Genomic DNA, 27,149 nt, shown 5'->3' on the forward strand with positions numbered 1-27,149 from the left:
AAGAAGTTTCATTTTTTTATTTCTATTTTTTCCAAATAATTTCTGAAGTAACGTCAATATTAGAATGAAAATTGGTGTTTGGGTTTTTTGACATGAGAAATTTGATTTTGATGTCTATATGTTTTCAAGATACTTAGAATAGCAATAGTAAATACATGTCATTATTGAATAATAAACACGCTAAGTAGATAGTTATTTGACTGAAATAATAAATTTGGGAAATCTTTATTTTTTTTTTAATTAATTATACATTTTTCTGCGAAAAAATGATGATAAAACAATTTCTGTTGAACTTTTGGTACAAACACATTTCAAATTTATAATAGTCTCTAATAACTATTTAGTCAACATGTTTAATTTATGTCAATCATGACAGGTATGGATAATTTCGATTCCAAAGATCTCGGGAACCATTACTCGTAGCGATTTTTACCAAGAGACCTTTTTTACGTAAAAAACGTCGTAAATGTATAACTTTTTACTCAGTAGTTGTATACAGGTACGGACGAAAAGTTATTACTATTTAAACCAGTTAAAAATATGTAGGTGGCGCCCTCTACAAGTTGGAGTCATATTGACATCAAAATCAAATTTCTCATGTCAAAAAAAACCCAGACACCAATTTTCATCCAAATATTGATATTACTTTAGAAATTATTTGGAAAAAATCGAAATAAAAATGAAACTTCAACACGCTGGATCTCCGAAACTAAGCATTTTAGAACATACATTTATACGAGCTTTTTTACTTATTTTTATCTGCAGAACAGGCTCCGACGTTTCCGGAATACAGTTCGCACCACCCTGTATATCATTTTATGATCCACAGAAATAAAAATATATTTCTTCATTTCATTTTATACTTTTTCATTTCATTTCTTTAATATACTTTCTTTAATATACAATACTTTAATATAAACTACATAAACAATTTATATTCTTACTAATTACAATTTTTTTTTTCAGTGCCAGTAATTGATCTCCAGGTGGTCTAACAAAAGTCTCGACGGCTTGACCCATTCGGATCAATTTCTTTCAAAAAACAATTTTGACGACATGAGTGAATACGATTGCGCGCTAGTGAATAGGCTCAGGACTAACTCGCGAGCGGTTCTTGTGAGTGGCAACTGACGTGGAAAGGGCTTAGGCAAGCCGCGAGTTTTTTTGTGGTGCGGTGTAAAGGTAATGAGCCGCAATCATGACGATGTGGCAGAGCGGGATGGGGGGCCACGGAGGCAAGAACAATGCCTGGATGAAGCTGATGGGGATAGTGCACAAGGAGCGGCGCCATCATGACTCTGGTCCGGGAAGCGCCGACAGGACTCTAAGCCAGTAAGTACTAGAATAATTTCTGTACATAAGGTTTGTTCTATGGTTTGTTCTAACATGCAAATTTGTACCGTTCTAGAACGGTAATTGGGATCGCCGGCATCGGATTTGAACTAGGGTTTCCGGAACCGGAGCTGTTTTTCGGAACCGCGAATTTCGGTACCGCGTCTCTTAGGAACCGGATTTTTCCGTTTTTTTGGTACTTTCGGTACTGACTAATTTTTGTTCAATGGTGGTGCAGTTCATCAATCAGAAAGGAAGGGATGGGTTTTCAAAGTAAAATGGATAAAAAATTGAGATTTTTAATGAAAATAATATCAAATTATTAAGTAATCAATCATAAAAAAATTAACATGAACACAAGTTAAAAATAGTAAGACACACACAAAAAAGAAAAAGTATAGAAAACTTAAATTTCACATCAAACAACATAAACCTTAACTGAATTTGATACAAAAGCCCTAAAATATTGAATTAAAAATGCAAATACCTATTAAAACATAACATCATAAATATTATAGGAACTTCAAAACAAAAAAAATAATTTTTTAATTATTGTTACCGAGGCCCGGTTTTGTGATGGCCAAAAAGATCTGAGCCCTAATAGGTAGTATTAATTAGAGTTTCCGGAACCGTACTAAAATATTTTCGTTCAACGATTGTGGCGTTCGTCAATTAGCTTAAACATTACATCAAACATCAACCCACCTCGAAACAAACTTAACTAAATTAGAAAAAAACTTAACATTTTTAATTAAAGATGCAAATGCCTATAAAAACATAACACATAAAAGCTTAATTAATACATTCAGCAATATTATACTAAATAATAAAATAACATATTTAAATTTCAATAATTGCTAATAAACATTATAGAAACTTCAATCATTTCATTCTTCAAAATAACTATAGAAGTAAGGACAGTAAGAGATTGCATCATTACTTATTTAGAATAGTTTGATTTCGACCGCTAGAAAGTATCAAAAGTTTTTCACACGTAACAAAAAAATATGTTTTCAATTATTATTACCGAGTCCTGAAAGTACCGAAAGAACCGGGAATTACCGGTTCTGAACCCTAATTTGAACACGGGTTAACTTGGATAGTTCTGTTACTATACCAAAATTGAATGCGATTTAGCCCTTAGCATCATCGGATTCCTCAAATATATTTTAATAATTTTTTGCCTCGAAAAAGTCGTTTCCGCGGACGCAACAGGTGTGGTGGCAATAATTCTGGGAACCATTTCGACTTTTTTCTGTTATATATTTCAGAACCGAGATAATATCGTTTTCTTCATACACACGAATGAACATAATATATTCAATTCCTCGAACATTTCATGCCATCTATATATCAGATAATTCGCTTACTGTCAGAGATAATTGCAAGTCGCGGCATTGCTCAGTCCAAAATAACTAATTTATTTTAATCTTATTATATTATACCTGAAATCAACTATGCTCTCATTATGCTTACTAAAAGTAGGTGCCTCAAATCATTGGCAGCTTGTCGCCAATGACATTTTGTTTATTTTGAAAATATCTTCCATCTTCTTTTCAAAGGCTTCATCTTTCTTTTCACAGTCAAAATGCCTTCTTTCTAGAACACTACCTAGAGGAAAGTAACACTCCTCGAATTATTATTGTGTTTTGAATTAATTAATTAATTCACCAACTCTATTGTAATAGTATAACCTTAATAATTGAGAATCAAATTAACAAGTTTAATTAAAAAAAAAAGCTCGGGTTGTTGCGCGAAGCCTCGGGCCACTGCCCTATGCTCGATACCTTTTAAAGATGCCACTGCAAGCAGGATTATGTAAGTATTGAAGGACATAGGCACACATGCTGTAAGTTGTGCTCTGATTTCTTTTCGTAGCAACCCTACATTTTAAACCAAAATCTGTTATAAACCGGTTTGAATTTTCGCAACTAGCTGCATCACAGAAACTTTTATTTGTTGCACTAGGGTTAAAATTATAACATGTTTTTTTTTGGCGCAGTTTAACTATAAATAATATATTTTTTAAAGGATTTTTAGAAAACAGTAATTGTGAATATTTAATAGTATTATACAGTAAATATTGGTAATAAATCTATTGCAATCGTAATAAAAGTTCGAACTTCTGGAAAATTTGACATCTGCTTCTAGACTAGTATAATTTTTTTTTGAAAACTACCGGAAATCGTCGGCATTTGAAGACGATTTACCGGTAATATTTTACTGCATTTTTAATACGTAATTTTTTTTACTGCGTACTAGTTTTTAACATTAAATCGGTAAACCCGTAAATTGATAAACCGGTAATGCAATCCCTACTCAAGCGAATCTTATTGTTGTAAACGAATAATTTGATTAAAAAAGAAACAAATAAATAATGCTTTTCAGCGTTACTATAAATTTTTGTCCGGATTAAAATAGGAACCTTTTTAGCATATTAGATTTTTTATATGAATGGAGAATTTGAATGAAACCTGACGACTGACCTAATCGATCTCACGTTGACGAATAAATCACCGCGCCGAGCCCGAACGGATATTACAAGTAATGCCCCTCGCATTACTTACAGCGCTTTCAAATTTAGCACAAAAATAGGTAAAAATAGATACAATGCCAAGGCGGAACTGTAATTTCTCGAATGGCCGTTTGTTTCTGTTTAGGATTGATCAGCAATATTAAAATACGATCGGTATATTATGACCTTTATAGAAGGTAATTAGGGTAACTGAGAGTTCGATGGACATTTTCTAAACTTCTTCTTTTTAGGGTTCCGTACCCAAAGGGTAAAAACGGGAACCCATTACCAAAGTTTACAGAATAAAATATAAGTTCGGTCACTTAGCATCGGCACTTTGAAAATCGCGTATCAAAAGCCAGAAGCCGCCTCGTCCGATACGCCGGATTTCGATGAAAACAGGAGTGGAAGCCGGGGTAAATAGAAGCCGCATTTTTACCGATCGCAATGTGCGACAAGGTGCAGGGGAACGTGGGGTATTTCAAAAATACCTAATAGTAAATCTACAAAAGAAAAAATATACTATCAGTTTATTGGTGTATTACATATAAATATTTAGATATGGCAAGATAAAAAAAGATATAGCAAAAATAAAATAAATTTTAAAAACAAACACAAAAAATAAAGCTACATAATATCAACAGTAAATAATGTAAAAGTATATTACGTAACGAGTGTTTTGGAAAAAATAATATTACGCACGAGTGCAGTATTCCATGAGTGCGTAATATGGTTTTCCAACACGAATTACGTACCCTATAAAATTCAAAGCTGAAACTATTAAATGTCAACAACTTTTGATGTTTAAATGGTATCCTCGGTATTTTTTTACGTTATTCGAGAGAAAATGATACTCTGAGTAGAAAGACATATCATATGTCAGCTTTTAACAGTTTCACATATGATTTATTTGAAAGTGTAACACGCGGTTTATAACGACAATTTGACTCGAAATACCAAGTGTGTGGCATGAAATGAATTAAAAATACCATTTGGGCATCTTTTAACCGGCCAAGACAAGACATGGAAAACATTAGACGATCAAATCTATTTTTCCCAGGACTCCTTGATTAAAGTTTTGTTTTTAAAAGAGCTATGACACTCAATATTGAAATTTTAAAAGATTTTTTTAAGCTAGAATGCCAAAAGTTGACATATGATATGTCATTCTATTCAGAGTGTCATTTATCAAATAAAGTAGAAAAATGCCGAGGTTGCCGTTTAAAAATCAAAAGTTGTAGTCATTTTGGGTGAAACCGGAAGTGACCGAAAAAAATTGAAAACGTTAATCAATCCTAATTTAGGTCATATACTAACACACCAAATCTCGTTTTTTATCTGAAAAAATAAAAAAGTTATAGGGATAAGCAGCCACTTTTGAGACACACCCAGTATATGATTTTTCGTGTAAAAAAAAAATAAAGTGTTCTTGAATAATTCTAATTAGATATTTTAAATATTTTTTTTCCAGTGGCGAATTTTCCAAAACTCAATATTATTTTTAAGAAATAATAAAAATAATTATGCTTTATTTATAATAAACTAATAAATAATTAACTAAGGCTAATGTGATCAGTAACATTTTGCAATGAAAATTAAATAGTCACTTGAAAAATAATTCCATATGCATGCGAGACCACTCTGTAATAACGCCAAAATCAGAGTAATACGCCGAACGTGATCCGCCGTGTACGCTGGGTCCAAAGTCCACACACCAGTAATACACTGGGAAACACGTGCGTGAAGCGGCTTTTGATACCTGCCGCCGGCACAAGTGACGGAACTTTGCCATTACTAAGACTTCGCTGTCATTCCGACCGTCCGTCTGCCACAAAGGTCTATCTTATGAACCGTTATAGCTAGATAGTTGAAATTTTTACAGATAATGTATCTATGTTGCGGCTATAAGAACAAATACTAAAAACAGAATTAAATAAATGTTTATAAGTAAAAATCACTGTAACACATGTCACGTCGACACATGAACGCATTAAACAAGTTGCAACAGAGACATCTTAGACAACTCTTAAGAATAAAATGGTTCCAACATGTCTCAAACGTATCGGTCCTTGAAAAAGCTAACTGCGAGAGTATTGAAGTCATGATTACAAAGTCCCGCTTAAGGTGGGCTCGTCACGTATGCAGAATGCAAAAAAACCGCATACCAAAATCTCTGCTTTACGGTGAGCTTGTATAGACGGTAAGAGGAGGCCGGGTAGACAACTCAAAATGTACAAGGATATTTTCCACGAAAACTTAAAGGGAATTAACAAGCAGAATGAGTGGGAAGAAGCAGCTCATAATAGAACGGAATGGAGAAGAATTGCAAAGACAGTTAACAGCGACAACCAAAAAGTAAAGAGGCAACAAAGCAATGAGATTTTTGAATGTCTGGAGTGCCGTAGACAGATAACATCACGTATCGGGCTTTTCAGTCACAAAAAAGCTCATAAAAGAAAACGCCTTGCGTGACCATCTTCTGATGCGTGTCAAATACTCGTCAGCGAGTAATGGCAGTATGTATGTATGTATGTACTGTGAAATTAAAAAAAATTGCGATATTTCTTAAACTATGAGGTATTATTACTAGATATATTGACAATATAGTCAGCTGGAGTATGTCCTCTTGACTAGTAAAAATTAATAATCTTGATTTAGACATAACGAAGTTACAGGGGGTTAAAAATGGAGTGAGTTGCTTCGAGAAAAGGATGGTACGGCTGTGTGCTAGATCACATGTGCGTGCCGTGTTCTTAGATCACATTAAGTGCTTGAGAAAATTTGGTTTGGTTAGTGGTTAAAATTAAATTAATAATTATTAATTAATTAATAGTTGCATTTAAATATTTTAAATAGTTTTTTTCTTTATTCTTTGTATTTTTTTGCTTCCGACGACGGAAAGAGATAAACTTTCCGAAACGTTAAAAATTTTTTTGTTCGTTAGGTAACATTGTTTATCTGTAAACCTAACTGCTGACAAGTAGTTTCCGTTTTTCTTGCAATGGCGAAATACCCATATAGGATTTTTTTGGAGAGATGAATCTGCCACATAGGAGGTATAAACATTTTTTAAAATTAAGTTCTAAAATACATTTAATCTTTCTTTATTAAGCATAGTAAAGGCGGTAAGAGTAAATGCAGCAGTAGGCTAAGATTTGAGGACAATACTAGGACTGATCATTGAAATGTCTACTAGTTATTAGATAAATTCATAAAATTGGTTTCTTGAGGAGCTGGTGTTTAGGTTTTGTATTAAATCTTATGAACTCAACAACTCTTGTAGTTTGACTACTATAATAACTACTATAGTAACTACTATAAATTAATACTATGGTTAGTGACAAATATCTATCTTCTTCTTCTTAAGGTGCCGACTTCTTACGAAGGTTGGCGACCATCATGACTAATTTTATTTTGTTGACTGCTGCCCTGAACAGGTCGTTTGATGTACAGTTGAACCATTCTCTGAGATTTCGAAGCCACGACATCCGTCTTCTTCCTATGCTTCTCTTCCCTATTATTTTACCCTGGATAATTAGTTGTAGAAGCTTGTATCTTGTACCTCTCATTACGTGGCCCATATATTGGAGTTTTCTGATTTTCACCTCTTGGGACAATTCTAGATCTTTTGAGACTCTTCGTAAGACTTCTTCATTGGTAATTCTGTCAACGTGTGATATCCGGAGTACCCTTCTATAAAGCCTCATCTCGAAGGCATCTATCTTTTTAAGCATTTGTTTTGTTAGAGTGGCGGCTTCTATACCATAGAGCATTATTGTAAATATGCAGCATCTTAGCATTCGTATCTTAAGGTGGTTAGTTAAAGTTTTGCAACAAAAGAATTGCTTCATTTTAATAAAGCTTTTTGTAATTTTTGTAATTTTAAAGACTTAAATTTTTTGGAATTGTATTATTTGTATTGTGTATTTTTTGTTGTTTGTATTTTTTTGTGATTTTGTTGTTTGTGAGTGCTTTGTCGATGAAGCTGTTTTGGCTTTTTGCACAATAAAGCGTTGTTTGGTTTTGGTTTGGTTTGTGTTACGTGCTATTTCAATTCTCGTTTTTAATTCTGATGAGTAATCATTGTTGTCGTTGATCAGGGTTCCTAGATATTTATATTTATAGACTCGCTCTATTATCTGATGGTTTACGATCAGTTGAGTATTTTGATTTGGTTTTGGTAAATATCATGAATTTTGTTTTATTAAGGTTCATATTCAAGCCATAATGGATACTTGTTTCATACACTTTTTGGACCATTCGTTGCAGGTCCTGTATACTTTCTGCTAGCAGTACGGTATCATCTGCGTATCGTATATTGTTTATAGGAACTCCCTTTACTACTACTCCAGCTGCTTCATTGTGTAATGCCTCCCTCATGATGACTTCCGAGTACATATTAAACAATAGCGGGGAAAGTATACATCCCTGTCGTACACCACGTTTGATGTTGCTGGTTTCCGTGTACTTATTGTCTATCTTGATGTTTGCTGTTTGGTCGTAATATAGGTTTTCAATAATTCTGGCATCTGTGGTATCTATTTGCTTTTCTCTCAGAATGTTGATAAGTTGTTCATGACGGACTCTGTCAAATGCTTTCTCATAGTCCACAAAGCAGGCGTACACATCCTTGTTCACATCCAAACAGCGCTGAGTCAACACGTTTATACTAAATAATGCTTCTCTCGTGCCAACTCCATTGCGGAAACCGAACTGTGTATCGCTGATGTCGTTATCCAGTTTTTTATACACACGGTTGTGAATTATTTTTAAAAATAATTTGAGTGTATGGCTCATTAGGCTTATGGTCACTAACACTAGCACTATGGTTAATAACACCACAGAATATCTAGCTACGCTGTGATAATACTTTTCATTGTAGGTGAAAAAAATAAATTAAAAAAAAACATATATATGGTAAAAGAATAGAATAGTATGTTCCATCATTTTTAGTTTTTAGCAAGCACGTTTATTTAATAGAAGATAGTGCTCATAAAAATCCCGTCAAAACACTCAAATTGATTATGAATAATTTTCGACGATATTAATATTCGGAAAATTTACCAGATTTAGAAATTAACTTCATAAAGCTTATGAACGTAACTCTAAAGCTTAAACATTTAAAGTTGGCGAACGTGTTTGACATGAAAATAAAGTACTTTCTCGTGCTATCGACAAATTAGTGTTAAATTAGTTCTGGAATATGTTCAATGAGTTGTTTCAAAGAGATAATCTAAAGTAATTTATGAGTTAGTAAATGGAATTTGTTCCAAAACTAAAAATTGCCCAGTAAAGATTAAAATATACCACAAAATCTAAGACTAAATATATAACCATATTATGAAAATAATATTGAAAATGTGCCAAATCGAGCAAAAATGTCAAAGCTTAATCGACTATGTGTATGGCATATTGAATAATCTGCGCTTTTATAAAAATACCACATATTTTATTACTGAAAAGCAATATTTTATGTCACAACATTTTATTTTGTTTGGACGAAACAAATTGAACCATTTTTCATAAATTATAATTATAAGTAAATACAAAATATATAAAAACATATAATTAAAAATATTTAATAAACTACTTAAAAAATACAACTATAATATTTTTTACTTATTTGTGACACTCTGTATCTTATAAAAATATTTTTAAATTGCAGCTCTAATAGTCTTTCAACGAACCCAAAACTTACAATTTGAAAAAATCTAGTCGTTTAGCTACAATACCACAAACTACCTATAACAGATGCGAAAGAAAGCGACTGCATCGGAAACCGCTCGGCAAACCCGACACGCCCATTGAGTGGTGTAAATACACCAGTCGTTTAGTCCGGAAACCTATGCTGTGTCGTATTCGCTTGCTGGAATGACATAGTGCGTGGTTATATGTTTCTTTTTAAAAACGCGTGTAGGATTTTTGTTGAACTTTTGAACTGTTATTTCTAAGTTTTGGTAATTTGTATATCTGATTTAAAATGGGATGCAAATGTGTTTATTTATAAGGAAAAAAAAGATATTTATAGTATAAAAAATTAATTTATTTAACAAAATTTAATTAAAAATGTGACAAAATACTTACCTTTCTATTGGTTCTATCGGACTTTTTTCGACTATATAAATCTTTATTTGTAAACTTTAATACATCAAATATTTTCAATCTAATAAATCATTTAATGATGTCAATAAGAGGAAATTTCTCACATGGGTGGTCAAATTTTATAGTTTTCATTATATCAAACAGCCTCTGAGAAATGTTTTCAACTCAAAATGCCTTTAATTATGTTTGACTACATCATTAAAAAGGGTCTTCAAATACATCATTGTGATATTTGTCTAAAATTTGCAAAAGAATCCGAATCTCTGGATAACTCGAAATTATTTACCCATTTAAAAGCCTTTGATCATGAAAGTGGAAAAATTTGTTCATTTTATTTACAGGCTGGAAAAATTATTTATATTAAATTTTGATGAGTTTTGCACTGAAGAAAACATTCAGAGGCTGTTTGATATAATGAAAACTATAGAATTTGACCACCCATGTGAGAAATTTCCTCTTATTTACATCATTAAATTATTTATTAGATTGAAAATATTTTATGCATTAAAGTTTACAAAAATAAAGATTTATATAGTCGAAAAAGTCCGATAGAACCAATAGAAATGTAACTATTTTGTCACATCTTTAATTAAATTTTGTTAAATAAATTAATTTTTTATACTATAAATATCTTTTGTTTTCCTAATCTCCTACGAGCTGATATAATATGACGAGCAATCTATTAAATTACTGTGATATTATACAGAAAAGTCCACAGACTTCGAGACATAGGAAAATCAAGTCCATTTAGCGTGTGTCCAAATTTTGACAAGTTTTCAAAAATGACAGTTTTGTTTAGACTGACGTTTAATTTCACCTGACTTCTCGGTGAATGATTTCTTTTTATGGGGGTACATCTTGGGGTACATAAAATATAAAATTTACGGCTATGAAGAAATTCAAAACTTGGAGCAGTTAAGGCAGAAAATATTTAATGCCTTTGACACTGTCACCCCTGATATGTTATCCAATGTGAGGAGGGGATTTTATGATCGTTTGGTTTAATGCGGGTTTAATGCAAGAGGGAGACACTTTTGAACAATTTTTGTAATTTTTTAAATTTCATTATCCTGTTTTTTTACCGTTTACCCATTACCTACCTTGACGAACATGGGAAAACGAAGGTCCTTTTCAGGACCACAAATATTTTGATTGAGAAAATTGATAACTTTTTTTTGGATTAAAAAACAAAAGTTGTTAATATAATACCAATTTAAAAGTGTTTTAGTTGTTTTAATACACACTATGATATAAAATTTATTATTATTATAATGTACAATATTAATACTATTGTTCATTCGAAATGGCATTAAGGCCCAATTGCAACAATGATTTAAATTTTTCTTAAAGATAAGTAGAGCTTAGAATGTGCTGTATTTATATTTACTTTAATATTCACCTTAAATGAGGGAATTTGACTGATACAATTTTTGAATTTGAATTGTTTTTAATGATACTACCAATTTTAGTTCAATTTTTAATAAAATTTATTTAATATTAATAGAAATCCAAGAGATTTGAAACCTCTTTTAGCGATTTATAACATTCTCAAATGAATTACAGGTGCCCTTATTTTCTATGAAAATCACACAGCTTTTTTCATAGTCGCTGCAGTTGCTATAGCTATAAAAAACTAATTTTTAAGGTCTGAAAATTGCGACACACGCTAAATGGACTTGATTTTTCGTATGTCTCGAAGTCTGTGGACCTTTTTGTATGCCTCGATAACATGTTGGTGCAGATTATTTTCACCCAAACAAATAATAACCTAAACTATACATTGATGCGGATTGTCTATGAACTCTTTCTGAAGGTCACAGAAACCTGAACGCGTAATTCGGTGTTCTTTCGCATCTGTTATAGGTAATTTGTGACAATACTCCGTGTCGTATGTGGTGAACAACCCTGTATATTTCACTAGACCTTTAAAATGACTAATTGCCAGGTAAATTTGGTTTATCTGGTAGTATTACAATTTAAAATAAAGGGTTTTTTTCTCGTCTAATGAAAATAAGCCGAGACGAGGCAAAGTTAAGTGATGAAATAGAAAATATCCCTCTTCACTATTCGATCTTGACCTACTTCGGGATATTTCGCGAATAGAGTAAAGGCAGTTCTAGAGTTAAGTTTATAAAAACAAATATTCATATTAGCAACTTCTTATTCAACTTATAATCATGATTTAACATAGAAATAATGAAATCAACCAATATAATAAATAATAGCCATGTCCATTTTTCTACAACATATTTAACGATCTGTATAAGACGTTTAACAGAATTAAAGAAACCGGCAAGAAATAACATGGAAAAACTTAATAAAATCCCTACCACTTAACCTTTTTCCGTCCCTTAAAAACAGTTTATAGAGGTCTCTAATCTTTACAGGCAATCTAGCTGGGCCCAAAAGAGCAATAATGTGTAATTTAATAGAAAGTCTACGCACCAGTGTTGACCTATTTTTACCCTACACGTTTTGATTCATAAAAGTAATATTTTTGGTAAATCCATTTTATGTCATATCACTTTGACAATTAATAATTTCAATTTAGTTCATGCAATATCTAGCTCCGTTTTATTACTTCCGATTTTAGTTGCTTATCTTATCAAAAGTTTTTTAAAAACGCATGACGTTATTTATGGACGCCCTCTAAGAGCCTTTTTTATTTTTATTTTGACTAAAACTGTTTCCAATTTATTACCCTTTCAAAAATAATTTGGCACATTACAGATTCAAATGAAAATTATTTACATTCAAAGCTATAAAAGTGTCTAATAAACGAGAGTTTTCAATTTATTTATTCACTACCATTTCCAAGAAAGTATTTACTCTTGCGGAAACAATGGTACAATAAAATTTATGTAAAAGTTTGTGCATGCATCTAGAAGTCAAATTTATAATGGAAGAGAAAACAAATCTAAGTTCTACTTCTACAAACACGGAAATAGATTTAGAATACTGATATAATGTATATAACATCGTTTATAAGAAAAATGAAGAAAGTGGAATATGTTTATTATACTGGTCTACACTCTAAATGAAAATATAGTAGTCCAAAAGTTTATAAGAAGAAAGAAAAGTTTATAAGAAAGTATATAAAGAAAATATAGTGTTACCAGCAAAGAAAGTGGTAAAATTAATTCAGTTCTGTAATTTTTACCGTTACCTCTAAAAATGTGAATTTTTATATTAGTAATATTTACTAATATATACATATCTATACTAATGTCTTTTGTGGAATATAAGTAACTAGCGTGTACCAGCGACTTCGTTCGCGTCGAATTAATCATTTGTAATGGTGATGATAAAGCAAAGCAAGAATTTCCATTAACATACAAACTGGATAAAATTTGTCACATTTATGTCAGCATGAGAAAAAACAATATGGCGATATTATTATATAACTTGGTAATATTTGAGGAGTAGTTTCATCTCATTGGAATTTGACTTTCGAAAAATCCGTTTGCCAAAAATAAGCTTTTTACGTCAAGCAGTTTAAGCAGAATCGTGGTTAAGAAATTACCCAACTTTTTGGAACACCTTGTATGATTTTCTAAAAAATTTCAAAATATGTAAAAAAACCAAATAAATTATGTTTGTCCAAGTGTTTTCCCGAAAGACTAACGGTTTTTTAAATAACAAATATTGTAATATTTGAGGGGCGTTTTCACCCTCTTGGAATTTGAGATTCGAGAAACCCCTCCTTATCAAACCTCTACACCTGACAGTCAATCCGTTTCCAAAAATCAGCTTTAAACGTCAAGCAGTTTAAGCAGAATCGTGATTACTCAATGGTCATATTTTATGAAACACCCTGTATAAATTTATAAAAAATCTTAAAATATGCAAAACAACAAAATAAAATATACGTGTTTAAGAGTCTTTCCGAAAAACTCACCGGTTTTTAAATAAAAAATATTCTTATATTTGTGGGGTGGTTTCACCCCCTTAGAATTTGAGTTTCGAAAAATCTTTTCTTATCACACCCTAAAGTCAAGTCAATATTGTATAGGGTGTCCCAGAAATAAGTGCAAGTATTTTAACTGGTAGTATAGTTCAACCTCAGAAACACGCCTAAAAGGTATTTTTTCGTGAAAAAAAAAATTGAAAATTCGAAATTTTTTGAAAAATATTCTGGAATTTTTTTTAGTTTTTAGTTAAAAAACATAATTTCTTGATAATATGGCAACATAGGTATTAGATTCAATTTACAAGAAAGAAAATCCAGAAAAGATCCAGTGGTTCTCAAAATTTTAGCAAAAAATAATTTTTTTTTTGGAAATTTTCAAAGTAAAATGACTCCGTTTATGACTCCACCCCTTAAAATACTTGCACTTATTTCTGGGACACCCTCTATACATTTTCAAGAATTCCGATTTCCTTATTATCTAAATTATTAATTTATTGTAGGTATAAATGAGACTAAAATCAGATAAAATAAAACGGTTAATTTTTAGAATAACTACAAACACAAAAATATGTGTTTTATAAAATTTAACCGATTTTGTGGTACTTCATATGTATCAATTGACCATTACAGGTGTCATCGAATACATGTCCATTAAAAAGTGGTGATATGTTATAATCACTATGTAATATAACATATGTAAGAAATAAAAGAATCCGAAATAAAAAAGCGCGTTATTTTATTCGGTGCAAGAAGACGATATAACAGATATTATAGAAAAGTCTCTGTACTATTTCACTTCGATATGCTAATAAAAGCGGCTAAGTCAAATATCATTGCGAATTTTATTTTATGAAACATTAGATAACATTGTTATATATTTAGAAATAAGGTTTGCAGATAGGTACTCGTATGTCTCAATTATTTTTATTTATCTCTTGCGGATCCAAAATTTAAAGAATCCTATAAAAAATTTCCAACGCATTTAACATCTGATTTAACAAACTTGTTATATTGATACATTTCCAACTTTCAACGCATTTAATAGTGATTTAGCAAACACTATTAAATGCGTTGTCGCCTACCCAGTCACACGGGTCACGAGCCGCCACTGAGGAAATGAGGGTAATTCGGAATGCTTACTTATTGAAACTATGCGTGGCACCATTTTGTTAAATATGGTCTAAACTACTAGTTTAGCTTCTATTTAATGGACCACTTAATTTGTAGTTATTTTAATTTATGGTACAGGGCAAACCCATATGAAAAATTAATTGTGGCGTGACTAAAACTTTTTTAGTGGAAATTACCTCGGCAAACATCGCAAATCGGTTGTATTCCAAATTGACTGCATATGTTACGTGAGAGATTTTCGCCATTTTTTCTCATTGGTGAAAAAATCTCATTAGTAAAAAGTTTTAAATTACTTCAAATATTTTGAAGTTTTCGTGTGGCCTCGTGTGTGGTAGTAGGTACATAATAGAACCGTTCTGCTTCCCAAGTGGAAACCAACTTAAAGCTGAACTCAAGAACCTGGAAGACTCCATCCGTAACAAGCAATGGAAATCCTCCGACGGTCTAAAACACTCCCTGATTTTTCTCGATTCCTTGATTTAAGTAAGAACAATCTTCGGATTGTCATGGGGGTTTTAAGAGTCCATTTCACTAGTCCGAAAAAGTAGCAAAATAAGCCTTCGGCATTAATTAACGTTTAATGTAAAACTAGCTAGGTATTTTTACACAAATGAAGAAGGAAATTAAAGATAAAAGATTATACTATATCTATTGTAGCATATTTTTTGACTTATTTATTTTTAAGACCTTGATGGTCAAACATTAACAAAATATTCCTTATGTTCGGACAAAATTTTCTCGAAAATAAAGACATGAATTTTGGTATGACTTATAGCGGAGATGGAGAAGTAATCTCTGTAAACCCGTCTTAGATACAGGATTTTGTCAAAGCTCAGAGACTATATGATTTTGAGTTATAATCTATGTAAGGGCCAAAAAGTTTTTTTTTTCAAGCGGTCAACTCAAACTTAAAAATAAAAACCATAAAACAAATTTAAAGGGCGTAAATGTTGTATAATAAAATACAACTAATAATATAAAATAAAAACAATACTAATAGATGGTACGTTACTAATGGTAATAGCGAACTTTGATCTGGGCGCTGCAAATGGACAAATGTTGTATAGCAACAAAAGTCTTGTATGACCTGGTTACCGAGATGACCTACCTGCAATTAAAGAGAAAAATGGTGTGAGCAACAATGTTACCAGTTATTATTAAAATGAGGTGAATTTAAAATTAAACAGGTACTTGAATAGTTTCTTAATATCCCAACATAAAATATACATGTTTAAAAACTATAATAATATGCCATAAAGGCATGTAGTCCCACAAACTTCTCACATAGAGAATACGCTACACAGGCAGGTGGTCACAGTGCAATATAATGCACAAGTTTATAGGCCAAACTACGCTACGGGGATAACTACTACGGCGATAACTACTACAGACTGTTCTCACACAGAGAATATGCCACACAGGCTAGTCACAAAGACTGTTCTCACACAGAGAATATGCCACACAGGCTAGTCACAAAGACTGTTCTCATACAGAGAATATGCCACACAGGCTAGTCAACAAGACAGTTCTCACACAGAAAATATGCCACACAGGCTAGTCACAAAGACTGTTCTCACACAGAGAATATGCCACACAGGCTAGTCACAAAGACTGTTCTCACACAGAGAATATGCCACACAGGCTAGTCACAAAGACTGTTCTCACACAGAGAATATACAACACAGGCTAGTCACAAAGACTGTTCTCACACAGAGAATATGCCACAGGCTAAATATAATGCTCAAGGTAATAGGCCAAACTACCCTACGGGGATAACTACTCTTCAAGGCAAACTACGCTACAGGACTACGGAACCTAACCTAACCAAACTACTTCTCAAGACTAACTACACTACATAGGGTAATTGCGGAAAGTAATAAAGCTAAACATAATTCAATCAAGATCAATTTGATAATATCGATACACAAATATATTCTTATATTCTGTTAAAGTCACATAGACCAATATAAATAAATCAGTATAATGAAATACTTCAATATCCTCATCTGCAAATCACCTTTTCTTTATATTCAATCAAATATCTTAAAATTTATATGAGATTCAGAAACATAATATATCACAATAAAAACAATAAACAGAAACCAACTAGTTGCTCAGTGAGATAAAAATAAACTCACCTTAATTAAACTTCTTATTCGGCACGGCAATGGAGCTTACCACAAAACCTTAATTAAACCTCAGAAACTTTAATAGTTTTAATTTAATAAGCGCGTACCACTTCTTTCTCTGACGCTGTCTAATACTGTTTTAGACGGCGGTACTGTATTGAATGTTATTAGAAACCTTTTTTTGAAAAGTGCAGGTACCATGAATTTTGGGTTTGTTTTGGGCTTGTTTTTGTTTACGTTCGAAATTCCATTGCGCTCCGGCTTTTGAAATGTTTGTTTATTTTACGTCAGATAAAGAAAACGTAGCATAGAAAAATAGAGTTCTTACATCTATATAACTATGATGACTTATAACTCAAGAAAAGGGAACATAATAGATCTGTAAGGTCGTGGTGATTAACCCTCCTCCCATATATTCTACATTCCACATTCTATGTCCATAATATAGATCTAAGTCATCGCTATTTATTTTAATAATTAAATTTTTAAGCATTTAACTTTTTTGCAAATCTTTCAGAATGCTCTCATTTTCCTTACATATAAAAGAAATTAAATTAAATTAAAGATAATAACGTACTTTAGTCATAAATCAGAGAAATACATTATCATCATCTTCTTCTTCTTCGGACGTTAGCACCAAGTCCTGTGTTTTCTTCAATGGATTCCTAAAAACAGTTGGGATGATGAAGACCAGCTTTCATACCATCTTATAGGTGGTCGTCCAGGCGGTCGAGATGTGTTAGGTCGTTTCTCCTTAAGCCGGTCCTACACGATGCTTCCAACGTTGGTTCCAACGTTGGAACCAATGTTGGACGCATCATTTGGCATAGGCTTCGACAATATTGCAATTCATAAGTGTATCTCCTACACGATGTGGACTGTGTTCATGTGTCCAACATTGGAAGGTGTTTGACACATCGTGTGGCACCGGCTTTAGCAATTTTCGCTAACCGGTCGTTTGGCATTCTGCCCACATGATCTCTCCACTCTCTTCTGCTGTTTCTTGCCCATCTTACTACAACCTGTATTTCACAGGTTTCTTTTATATCCTCACTTCTTTTCCGGTAATATAGGGTATAATATCATCTTATCATAACAATTATCATCTGTATAGAATAAAAATGTGACTTTAGTACTGTTTTTAAACATTGGTTCAAATGCACGAAACGATCAATGATAAGATTCTGAATTTGGCAGCCGTCACAACTAAAATTAAGTTCGTTAATACTCGCCTTTAGCTCATCTCTCCGAAGTCGGATGAATGTAATCATTTATGAAAATGAATATTTTATTCAGAAAAGTAATTACAGATTCACGACCTAACCAAAGATGATTTTATTAAGCTTCTTAAGCGAGTAGAACTGTGTTAAATATGTTATATGGTTAAATTTTTTGTTCTTAAATATACTCGGACACATCGATTAAAATTTTTAAACTGCTTTTTTATATCAAAAAATATACAGTATGTCTCAAATTTTACATATTTCAAATTTAAATTCTTTGTTGTTTAAAAGATATTTAACTAGATTAACTTCTAGTGGGCGAAAGACCCAGAAGACTTTTGACGAAACATCTTTATTAATAAAACGTCCTTGAAAAACAAGACAGTTAAAATACAATATGATCGAAAAACAACGGCTTCAGCGATGGCTATGGAATGAAGATCGCTGTCATTTTATATGTAAAATTATATAGGGAATGTCATCGATCGTCTTTTTCAAGCCAACTGGACGCCTATTTTTTCGATCATACGGTAGTATTATTTTCTAAATTTTTTGTTCTTAAATATACTCCAATATACATCTATTAAATTTTTAAATTGCTTTTTTTATATCAAAAAAAAATACAGTAGGTCCCAAATTTTACATATTTCAAATTTAAATTCTTTGTGGTTTAAAAGATATTTAACTAGATTAACTAAATTATCATTATCTAATTCGAAAAATAACCGGACAAGAGACAAAAAGGGACACATATTATAAAGAGATTTCAAATAACTACAGTACATCCACCAAAAATTTATCAACAAAAATCTATAAAAAAATGAAAACAAAATTGTATTACCATAGAAATGCGTTTTGATTTATACAACTTATAAAATTGTATTATATTTTCATGTTTTTTTAAATTTTCTCTAAAAAGGTATGGAAATTTGGAAAAATATAAACGGGGTTAATCATCATAGAACAAGCAAACAACGTTTTGTGTAACATGACGTCAACGGTTTTTAATCGACGTATCTGTTGTAAAATCTGAGTGTTCTTAAACATTTGTATTTAGATATTTTAAATTGTTCTTTCTGTTTTTTTGCTGAGGATATATACCATAAATACACTCAGATTATTTTTTAGCCTTATTTTCATGATTTTTTTAGCAACCTGTATATCATTATATCAACTTTAATTTGTAAACTCAGTTTTTTATAAACTTTAGTATTTGGCATATTATACAGGGTTAATCGGGGAGTTGTTTTTTTACCTTAACTTTAAAACACCCTGTGCAATAATTTCGTGTGTAAATTTTCTTAAAATATAATTTTACGGTCAGAACCATGTCTCCTGAGCATTTTGTTTTTTGGATTATGTCAATATATGCCTTGGTTAATTTTTTTCTTTAAGAGCGAAATGAACTTGACACCAACAATTTGCAATTTTTTCAATCATCATTATCTTTTGATGTAATTTTTTAATATGACGAGATGGTTTTGGTGACTATTGTCGTAATGTCATATTACGCTGCATTGGATACTTTATACTAAATTTAAAAAAAACGTTTAAGACAAACATACAGTCCTGAGTTTAATGAACATTAATAACGATTACAGAACTAACGATATTAAAGAAAGCATTTGTAATACTTAAGTATACAAACAGAAAAAAAATGTAAAAATACCCTAATACTTTCCATTGCTTTCCTTGGCTGATATAATGTGTGTATACGTCCATTCATACTGTCATTGAGGCTGCATATATCATATTGTGTTATGCTTTCCCATTCTTCTTTAAGAACCAACCGAAATTTACTTAATGAAGCTGGCACCGCTTTGCGACCTTTAACCCTCCTGCCAAGCATGTCCCAAACGTCGAACATGACGGGCAGTTCCTAGTAGTATATAGTTCACAATAATCACCAAAGCCGGCTTATCATATTGAAAAATAACTTCAAAAAGAAATGATGATTGAAAAAATTGCAAATTGTTGGTGTCAAGTTTATTTCGCTCTTAAAAATTAACCAAGGCATATATTGACATGATCCAAAAAACAAAATGCTCAGGAGACATGGTTCTGACCGTAAAATTATATTTTAAGAAAATTTACATACGAAATTATTGCACAGGGTGTTTTAAAGTTAAGGTAAAAAAACAACTCCCTGATTAACCCTGTATAATATGCCAAATACTAAAGTTTATAAAAAAAAATGAGTTTACAAATTAAAGTTGACATAATTATATACACAGGTTGCTAAAAAATCATGAAAATAGGGCTAAAAATAACAAAAATATAACACTTTAAATTTGACCAAAAATTTCTCCGTTGCGTTTTTTTGCATCTGAGTGGTATATTGTATATACCTACCTCCTGAAACGTTAAGTATTTTTGTCCGTTAAGCAAAGTTGTTTTATTAGTGAAATACCGCTGACAAATTCAGTTCTTCGTTGGATCACCGCAGCCAACCGCAGCCAGCCGCAGCGGTATTTACAAAAGTAAGTATTAGATTTTGTAGATTTTCTTCTAGTGGGCGAAAGAGTTTTGAACATTTTTATTAATAAAACGTCTTTGAAAAATGCGACAGTTAAAATAGTATTCTTATCAAAAACAGATATTTCTGTAACTAACTGTATATCAGCTCCCTAAAATTAGTATATCATTTTGGAGCTTTCTTTTAAAATTAACGCTTTTAAACGGCTCCCGTATGTTAATTACCGGATTATTTTGTGGAAAGAAAAACGCATTCAACTGTTTTGGTTTTATAGTAAAATAGGCATATTGCATGTTTGTAAATGCTAATATCTAATGAACTGATTTTTTTCTCGGTATAATGTAAATTTCAGTACGTTAATTATGTCAATATCAGAAAGTGCCAGTCAATGCTATTATATTAACCATATATTAACACACTTAACTCGTGTGATATATGTATCGATTTCTTTGATTTGAATGATAAAGTTAGATTGTATAGGATGTTCCATATTTCTAGTTTTCCCGTTTACGAGCTTTCTTCTTCGAGTTTCAAGCATCAAGTTATTGACATAAAATTCAGTGGCGTAATATATGGATTGCAAATTTACCGGTAAACGGTAATTTAAAACATGGAGTTATCGGTTTACCGATATTTACCGGGTTTTTCTTATCAGAAACAGCGAAAAAAAAGCAACCCTTACCAACATAAAGAAGCATTTTCAAATATTTCCTCTAATTCCTTCTTGCTGAAAATAATGCATTTCTGTTTTTACGGTTTGGTCAGTAACCATAGATGTTATTTATTTTATAGCTGGTAAAGCTTGATTGGCTTTTGTTTTATTTCTTATTGAAAGAAACATACAGGGTGGCCCATCGAAAACGTTCCGCAAGGCATAACGGCCAGGGTATTTTTTTTTTCAAAAAATCCAAAAACACGTCAATTTTGTTTGTGAGGGGGACAACTTTTGCCCTAAAAATGATTGCAAAATCTTCAACCCTCTAAGCTAACTTTTTTCAAATGGGAAGGGGGGTCAAGTGGCGCCGCAATGGAAAGAGCTTTCTATTCTCTATATTTCCCCGCTTTGTTTTTGAAAATCGGTCGAGTCATTTAGAAAATATGAAGGATTGAAATTTGAAAAGTTTATTAAACATTTATCAGAGTAAATTATAAAGATACATTCCTTCGACCACTTTGCTGTTTTTTCTTATTATTTTTAGATGTTTACGCATTTTTTCACTTGCCACAAGGTTGATGATCAGGTGCGGTAGTTGCTAGATAGCTGTTCTGTGACTTGTGGGTTGAAGTTCTTCTCAATATCGTTAAACTGACTAACTAACCTAACCTACAATAGAATTTCCAAAAATACCAGCCCACACGTTCAATTTCTGAGGGTTTTGTGTGTGCACCTCGTGAAAAACCCTGAGGTTGTCAGCCCAGTACCGACAGTTGTGCCGATTAACTACACCGTTCAAAAAGAAAGTACACTCATCCGAAAAACACACATTAAATAGGAAATTATTATCATTCGCCACTCGTTTCACTCATAGTTTCACAAAATTACAAGCGACAATCAAAATCGTCTGCGTTGAGTTCTTGTACCAACTGAATTTTGTACGGGTGGAACTTGTGTTTTTTTTAATATCCTTTGGACACTTGTACGATTCACGCCGGTCTCATTGGCTAATTTTCTTGTACTCAGCGTGCTATCCATGAAAAACAAAATAAAAACACTAAATCACCACAATACACCAAAACACTTTTACTTTTACACTGGACGCGCGTTTCGCTAACCATGTTAGCATCATCAGCAGATGATTATAAACTAAAGTACAATCTACAAGTTAAGCGTTTATATACTCGCCCAGTGGGCACCGAGTGGGCGTGGCAAAATCTAGCCAACCGAGTCAAAGCCCACTGAGCGTAACAGTTAGATTTCCGCCACTAGAGTAGTAGGAACAAAGAACTTAAAGGAATTGGACCGTTGTCTCTGTTCATACTATCTTTACATTTATTGATTTTGATGCTTTCATATGCATCTAATTGCTTGTAATTTGAAACTTGTTTAATTAATTTTAAATTATTAAGATCTATACAATGTTCTTTATCAACAATATGTTCGGCAACGCAATATTTATCCGGTCTACCACATCTTATCTGAGCTAAATGTTCTTTAAAGTAATATTGATCTTCAAATTTGCCCAACATATTTCTGATTACAATCTTTACAAGAAATTTCATAAATACCCGACCTTTCCAGTGGAGATGTTTTATCCTTTGGATTACCTAATAATTGTTGTAATTTATTATTAGCACTATACACAAGTTTATAATTGACATTCTTAAAAATTCCTTTTAGACCACGGGTTAACTCTCTATCAAAGAGAATTTTTTTTGCGTAAACATCAAGAAATAATAAGAAAAAACCTCAAATTGGTCGAAATAATTTATCCTTATCATTTACTCTGATAAATGTTTAAATAAACTTTTCAAATTTCAATCCTTCATATTTTCTCAATGACTCGACCGATTTTCAAAAGCGAAGCGGGAAAGTATAGAGAATAGAAAGCCTTCATGTACCACTTGACCCCCCTTCCCATTTGAAAAAAGTTGGGGGATGATACCCCCGCTTAGAGGGTTGAAGATCTTGCAATCATTTTTGGGGCAAAAGTTGTCCCCCTCACAAACAAAATTGACGTGTTTTTGGATTTTTTGAAAAAAAAATATACCTTGGCCGTTATGCCTTGCGGAACGTTTTCGATGGGCTACCCTGTATATAAACTGGAGTATTAGCCCAATTTGACTTTGACATTTTTGGAGAGTGAGTTAAAATTAACGAATTGATCAATATCAATAGCATTCGTGTTCGACTTTTTCATTTTTAACATTGAGATGTGTTGAACTAGTTATAGTTTTTCAATGTCAATTGGAAATAGGATTGGAATAGGATAATACTTTGATAATACTCTTAATGTTGGCACTGTTTCTGTGGTAGTCATTGTAGGCATCGTCTGGACAAAAGAATTTCCTGTATTTCGAATTGTCTTCGGAAGTCCTATATACACTATTGTCTTTGTGAATATTTTAGAAGCATATTTTACAATATTCTATTTCTATAATGTGATCGAAAAAAAAACGGCGTTAGACATGGCTATGAAATGAAGATCGATATCATTTAATATGAAATATGGAAAATTATATATAGGGAATGTCATCGATCGTCATTCCCAACCCTACTGTACGCCGTTTTTTTTCGATCATACGGTATTTTAGATTTAGCTTCTCTTTTTAACAACTCCTGTAATGCTTTTTGTGAAGTAAATGTTTTTGTCATGCAGCCGATTTACATTAATTAACAGACAAGTTTTCATGAACATTATTTTTAATACATAGTAATGAAATTAAATATTATAACTCCATTGATTTTTAGGTATCATCTAAATTAAAAATAATTAATACTTTTTTTTAAAATATTTTTATCCAACAGAGTATATTTTTAGTGTTAAGTTTTGATTTCTGGATACCTACCACCAGCTGGATATGTCGCTTGATTTATATTTATAAATTTCATCGTGCCTGAAATTTTCACACAGCTGCAATTCATGTGTCATTTAACTTTTTGCAATTCTATAAATCTAAAAGAAAATATAACGTGTAGTTTTTAAGTCTACAGAGGCAAACTTATTTTTTAATTGGATAATTGGAAACTTATACGGTATACAGTTTTAATTTTTACGTTATTTATTATAAAGGTCATATCGTCCAAATATATGTCCAAAAAATCATATAATAGGTGATAGGTGTATTAAATATTAGATTTAGTGAGATGATCTGCCTATTTAAAAATAAACATATTTCTTTAAATTCAAAACATTCAGTTTTAAGACACTCTGTATAAATAATTCATTGTTGATTTTTAAAACATTTATACACAAACTAGAGAGAGGGAAATCAGACAACCAACGGAGAATGATAGGTGTTAGGTAATAGTTCTTAAACTACCGTTCAAGACGCATTGATGTTATTTTGGTTTGTAAGTTTTGGTTATTGTGACAAAAAATGTTATTAAAGATAAAGTAAATGTTTCCTCATTATTTACTCGTGTTAACTAAATTACCTTTATTTATTTCATCTCAGAATTATATTATATAACATGTGTATGCACTTAAAGGATTCGATTTATGCTGTGAGAAATTTTAATTTAATCTAAAAAAAAGTAATCTAAATGAAATCAGTTACGTGCGGATGTTTTTGGTTCAGTATGACTTATTGTGACAATAAGGGCCTTGATGACTGAACTAACATTTTCCAACCCTGACTGGGCGAATATCTTGGCAAACAAGTGAGAAGTATAAAACAAAAAAATAGAAGAAATTATAGTCTAAAGATACTGGCACTAAACATACCAGCTTTAACTACGAGCCTTGCATTCAGAGACCTCAGTACCTGAGAGTGCCTGCTAACTAACAAAAACCTCTTCAATTTTGAAAGTAATATGTGGCATGTTTTGAATGTATTAAACTACAAACTTTGGTATTAGGACACTATTTATAATATTATTATTACTTTTTATAAGTTCAATAGATAACAGCGTAATTAGATTCTTTGGAATAATGGTTAAGGTTTTCTCTGCCGTGCTCTTTTCTCTTGTGAATTCCAGACAGAGAACGGCACTCTTCATTTCGTTTAATAAAATAAGTAGGGCTATTTACAAATTTAGCGTTTGATTTACATAACCTATTCTCTCCAATTTTCCTTAATATTGCTTCTGTCTAGCGCATCCGAGGTAAGTCAGAATATTTTTAACACAACGTAGATTCCCTTATTTCATTTAAACTCTTTGATGTACAGTTGGCCAAAATCTTACCTCTTAAACTTTGTTGAACGACCCTGGGTATATTATTATTTTCATAAACAAATTCTGGAAGATCTAAAAATAAACACGCATAAATAATAAGGATAATAAGGAATACGAGATATAAGTTTTACGATAAACATACCGGCCATCTAAGAATGGACGCCGGCTGTATCTCAGAAACTACTTATCGTATAACTTTGAGAAATAAATTCTAATAAGTAAATCGACCAAGAGAAATCGCTGGTAATTATTTTCAAGTTCGAAAAATGTCCGCTAGGGGGCGTTTTTCGGATAGCCAATCAGAAAACAGGGTTTTTCTCAAAAATATGCAGGTGAACAGGTATTTTAAATATTACTATTGTAATCATCGAAAAATTTGTAATTTTTTTGATATAGAGTATTTTGCTCTATCTCATAAAATAAAGTGGCGGGGGACGGTTAAACTTGCTTTTATTAAAATAAGGATAACTCTGGTTTAGGTTAGCCGATTTAAACAAACTAGGGTTCGTTTAAAAGAGCTTTTCTTCCTTAACGATCTCCAGTATAAATGTTGTTTCCAGAATTGTTTTCGTGGTAGCTAGAGGGCGCTGTTTGACATCATAGCAGATATTGCGCTTTCACAGTTAAATAGAGCACAAAATTTCTAAAATATTAGCGCCAAACCGCAACTTTCTATCTTCTCTCTAACGGAAGATATTTAGAAAATAAATCATATTAGGCTGTCAACTAGGATTATTAGGTCTGAAAATTATAGTAGTAGGCTAGGAAACAAAAAGAGGTAAAGTGGTTATTTCAAAATATCAAAACATATATTATAATTTTATTTTAATACCATTTAATTGTTATTTATCCATTTTCGTTCTTCATTTGACCACATAAATTAAAACCCAGGCATATTGAATCCGATGACCTAGCTGGCCATGGAAATATGCCGCTCCAGCGTCTCTATCTACTAAACTAAGCGGTATCCAAGAAGCCCCACACATTCATAACAAAATAAGCAGCACAACTGCACCAACTGCATCAACTACACCAACTGCATTCATGCTGATGAAATTGCAACAAATGCATTTTCATCATGATGGATACCCTAACAAAATTGGGAATTCATCTCTTAGAAATTATGGATAGTTCATTTCATTCAGATAATTAAAAAAGTCCAATCATTCATCCTCCTAGAATTCCTGCCTAAACATTTACCGACCAACGGTCTTGGTGCTGAACTACTTGCATCAAGAGTAGATTTGGACCAATAGTAAATAGTGTATGGCGGCACAAAATACCTAGAAATTTTTTATAAAATTATTGATTGTCCGACTTTCGGACATTTTAATCTGAGAACTACCTACGTATAATTAACCAAGTAATTCGTAAAAAATATATGAATGGACGATAATGTTACCTTAACACGTTTAAAAAATTATGGCGTCATTTTTTTAAGAAAACGCCCGAAATTCGGATGCATGTAAACTGAACTTAAACGTTTTGATATTT

The 27,149-nt window shown here is 31.9% G+C and overlaps 1 protein-coding gene across 1 annotated transcript in view; it reads left to right on the top strand.

The window, feature by feature from the left end:
* The first annotated feature begins 1,228 nt into the window (after positions 1–1,228).
* The window catches only part of LOC115879913 (potassium voltage-gated channel protein Shaker), a 443,596-nt gene continuing 417,675 nt past the window's right edge, over positions 1,229–27,149 (top strand). The window contains exon 1 of the mRNA XM_030896963.1: positions 1,229–1,332. Within this exon, the coding sequence (XP_030752823.1) occupies positions 1,253–1,332 (80 nt within the window). The 5' untranslated portion in view covers positions 1,229–1,252. The remainder of the gene's footprint in view (positions 1,333–27,149) is intronic.

The sequence above is a fragment of the Sitophilus oryzae genome, unplaced genomic scaffold (assembly GCF_002938485.1).
Source record: "Sitophilus oryzae breed Bouriz unplaced genomic scaffold, Soryzae_2.0 scaffold_1590_pilon_pilon, whole genome shotgun sequence".
Lineage (NCBI taxonomy): Eukaryota > Metazoa > Arthropoda > Insecta > Coleoptera > Curculionidae > Sitophilus > Sitophilus oryzae.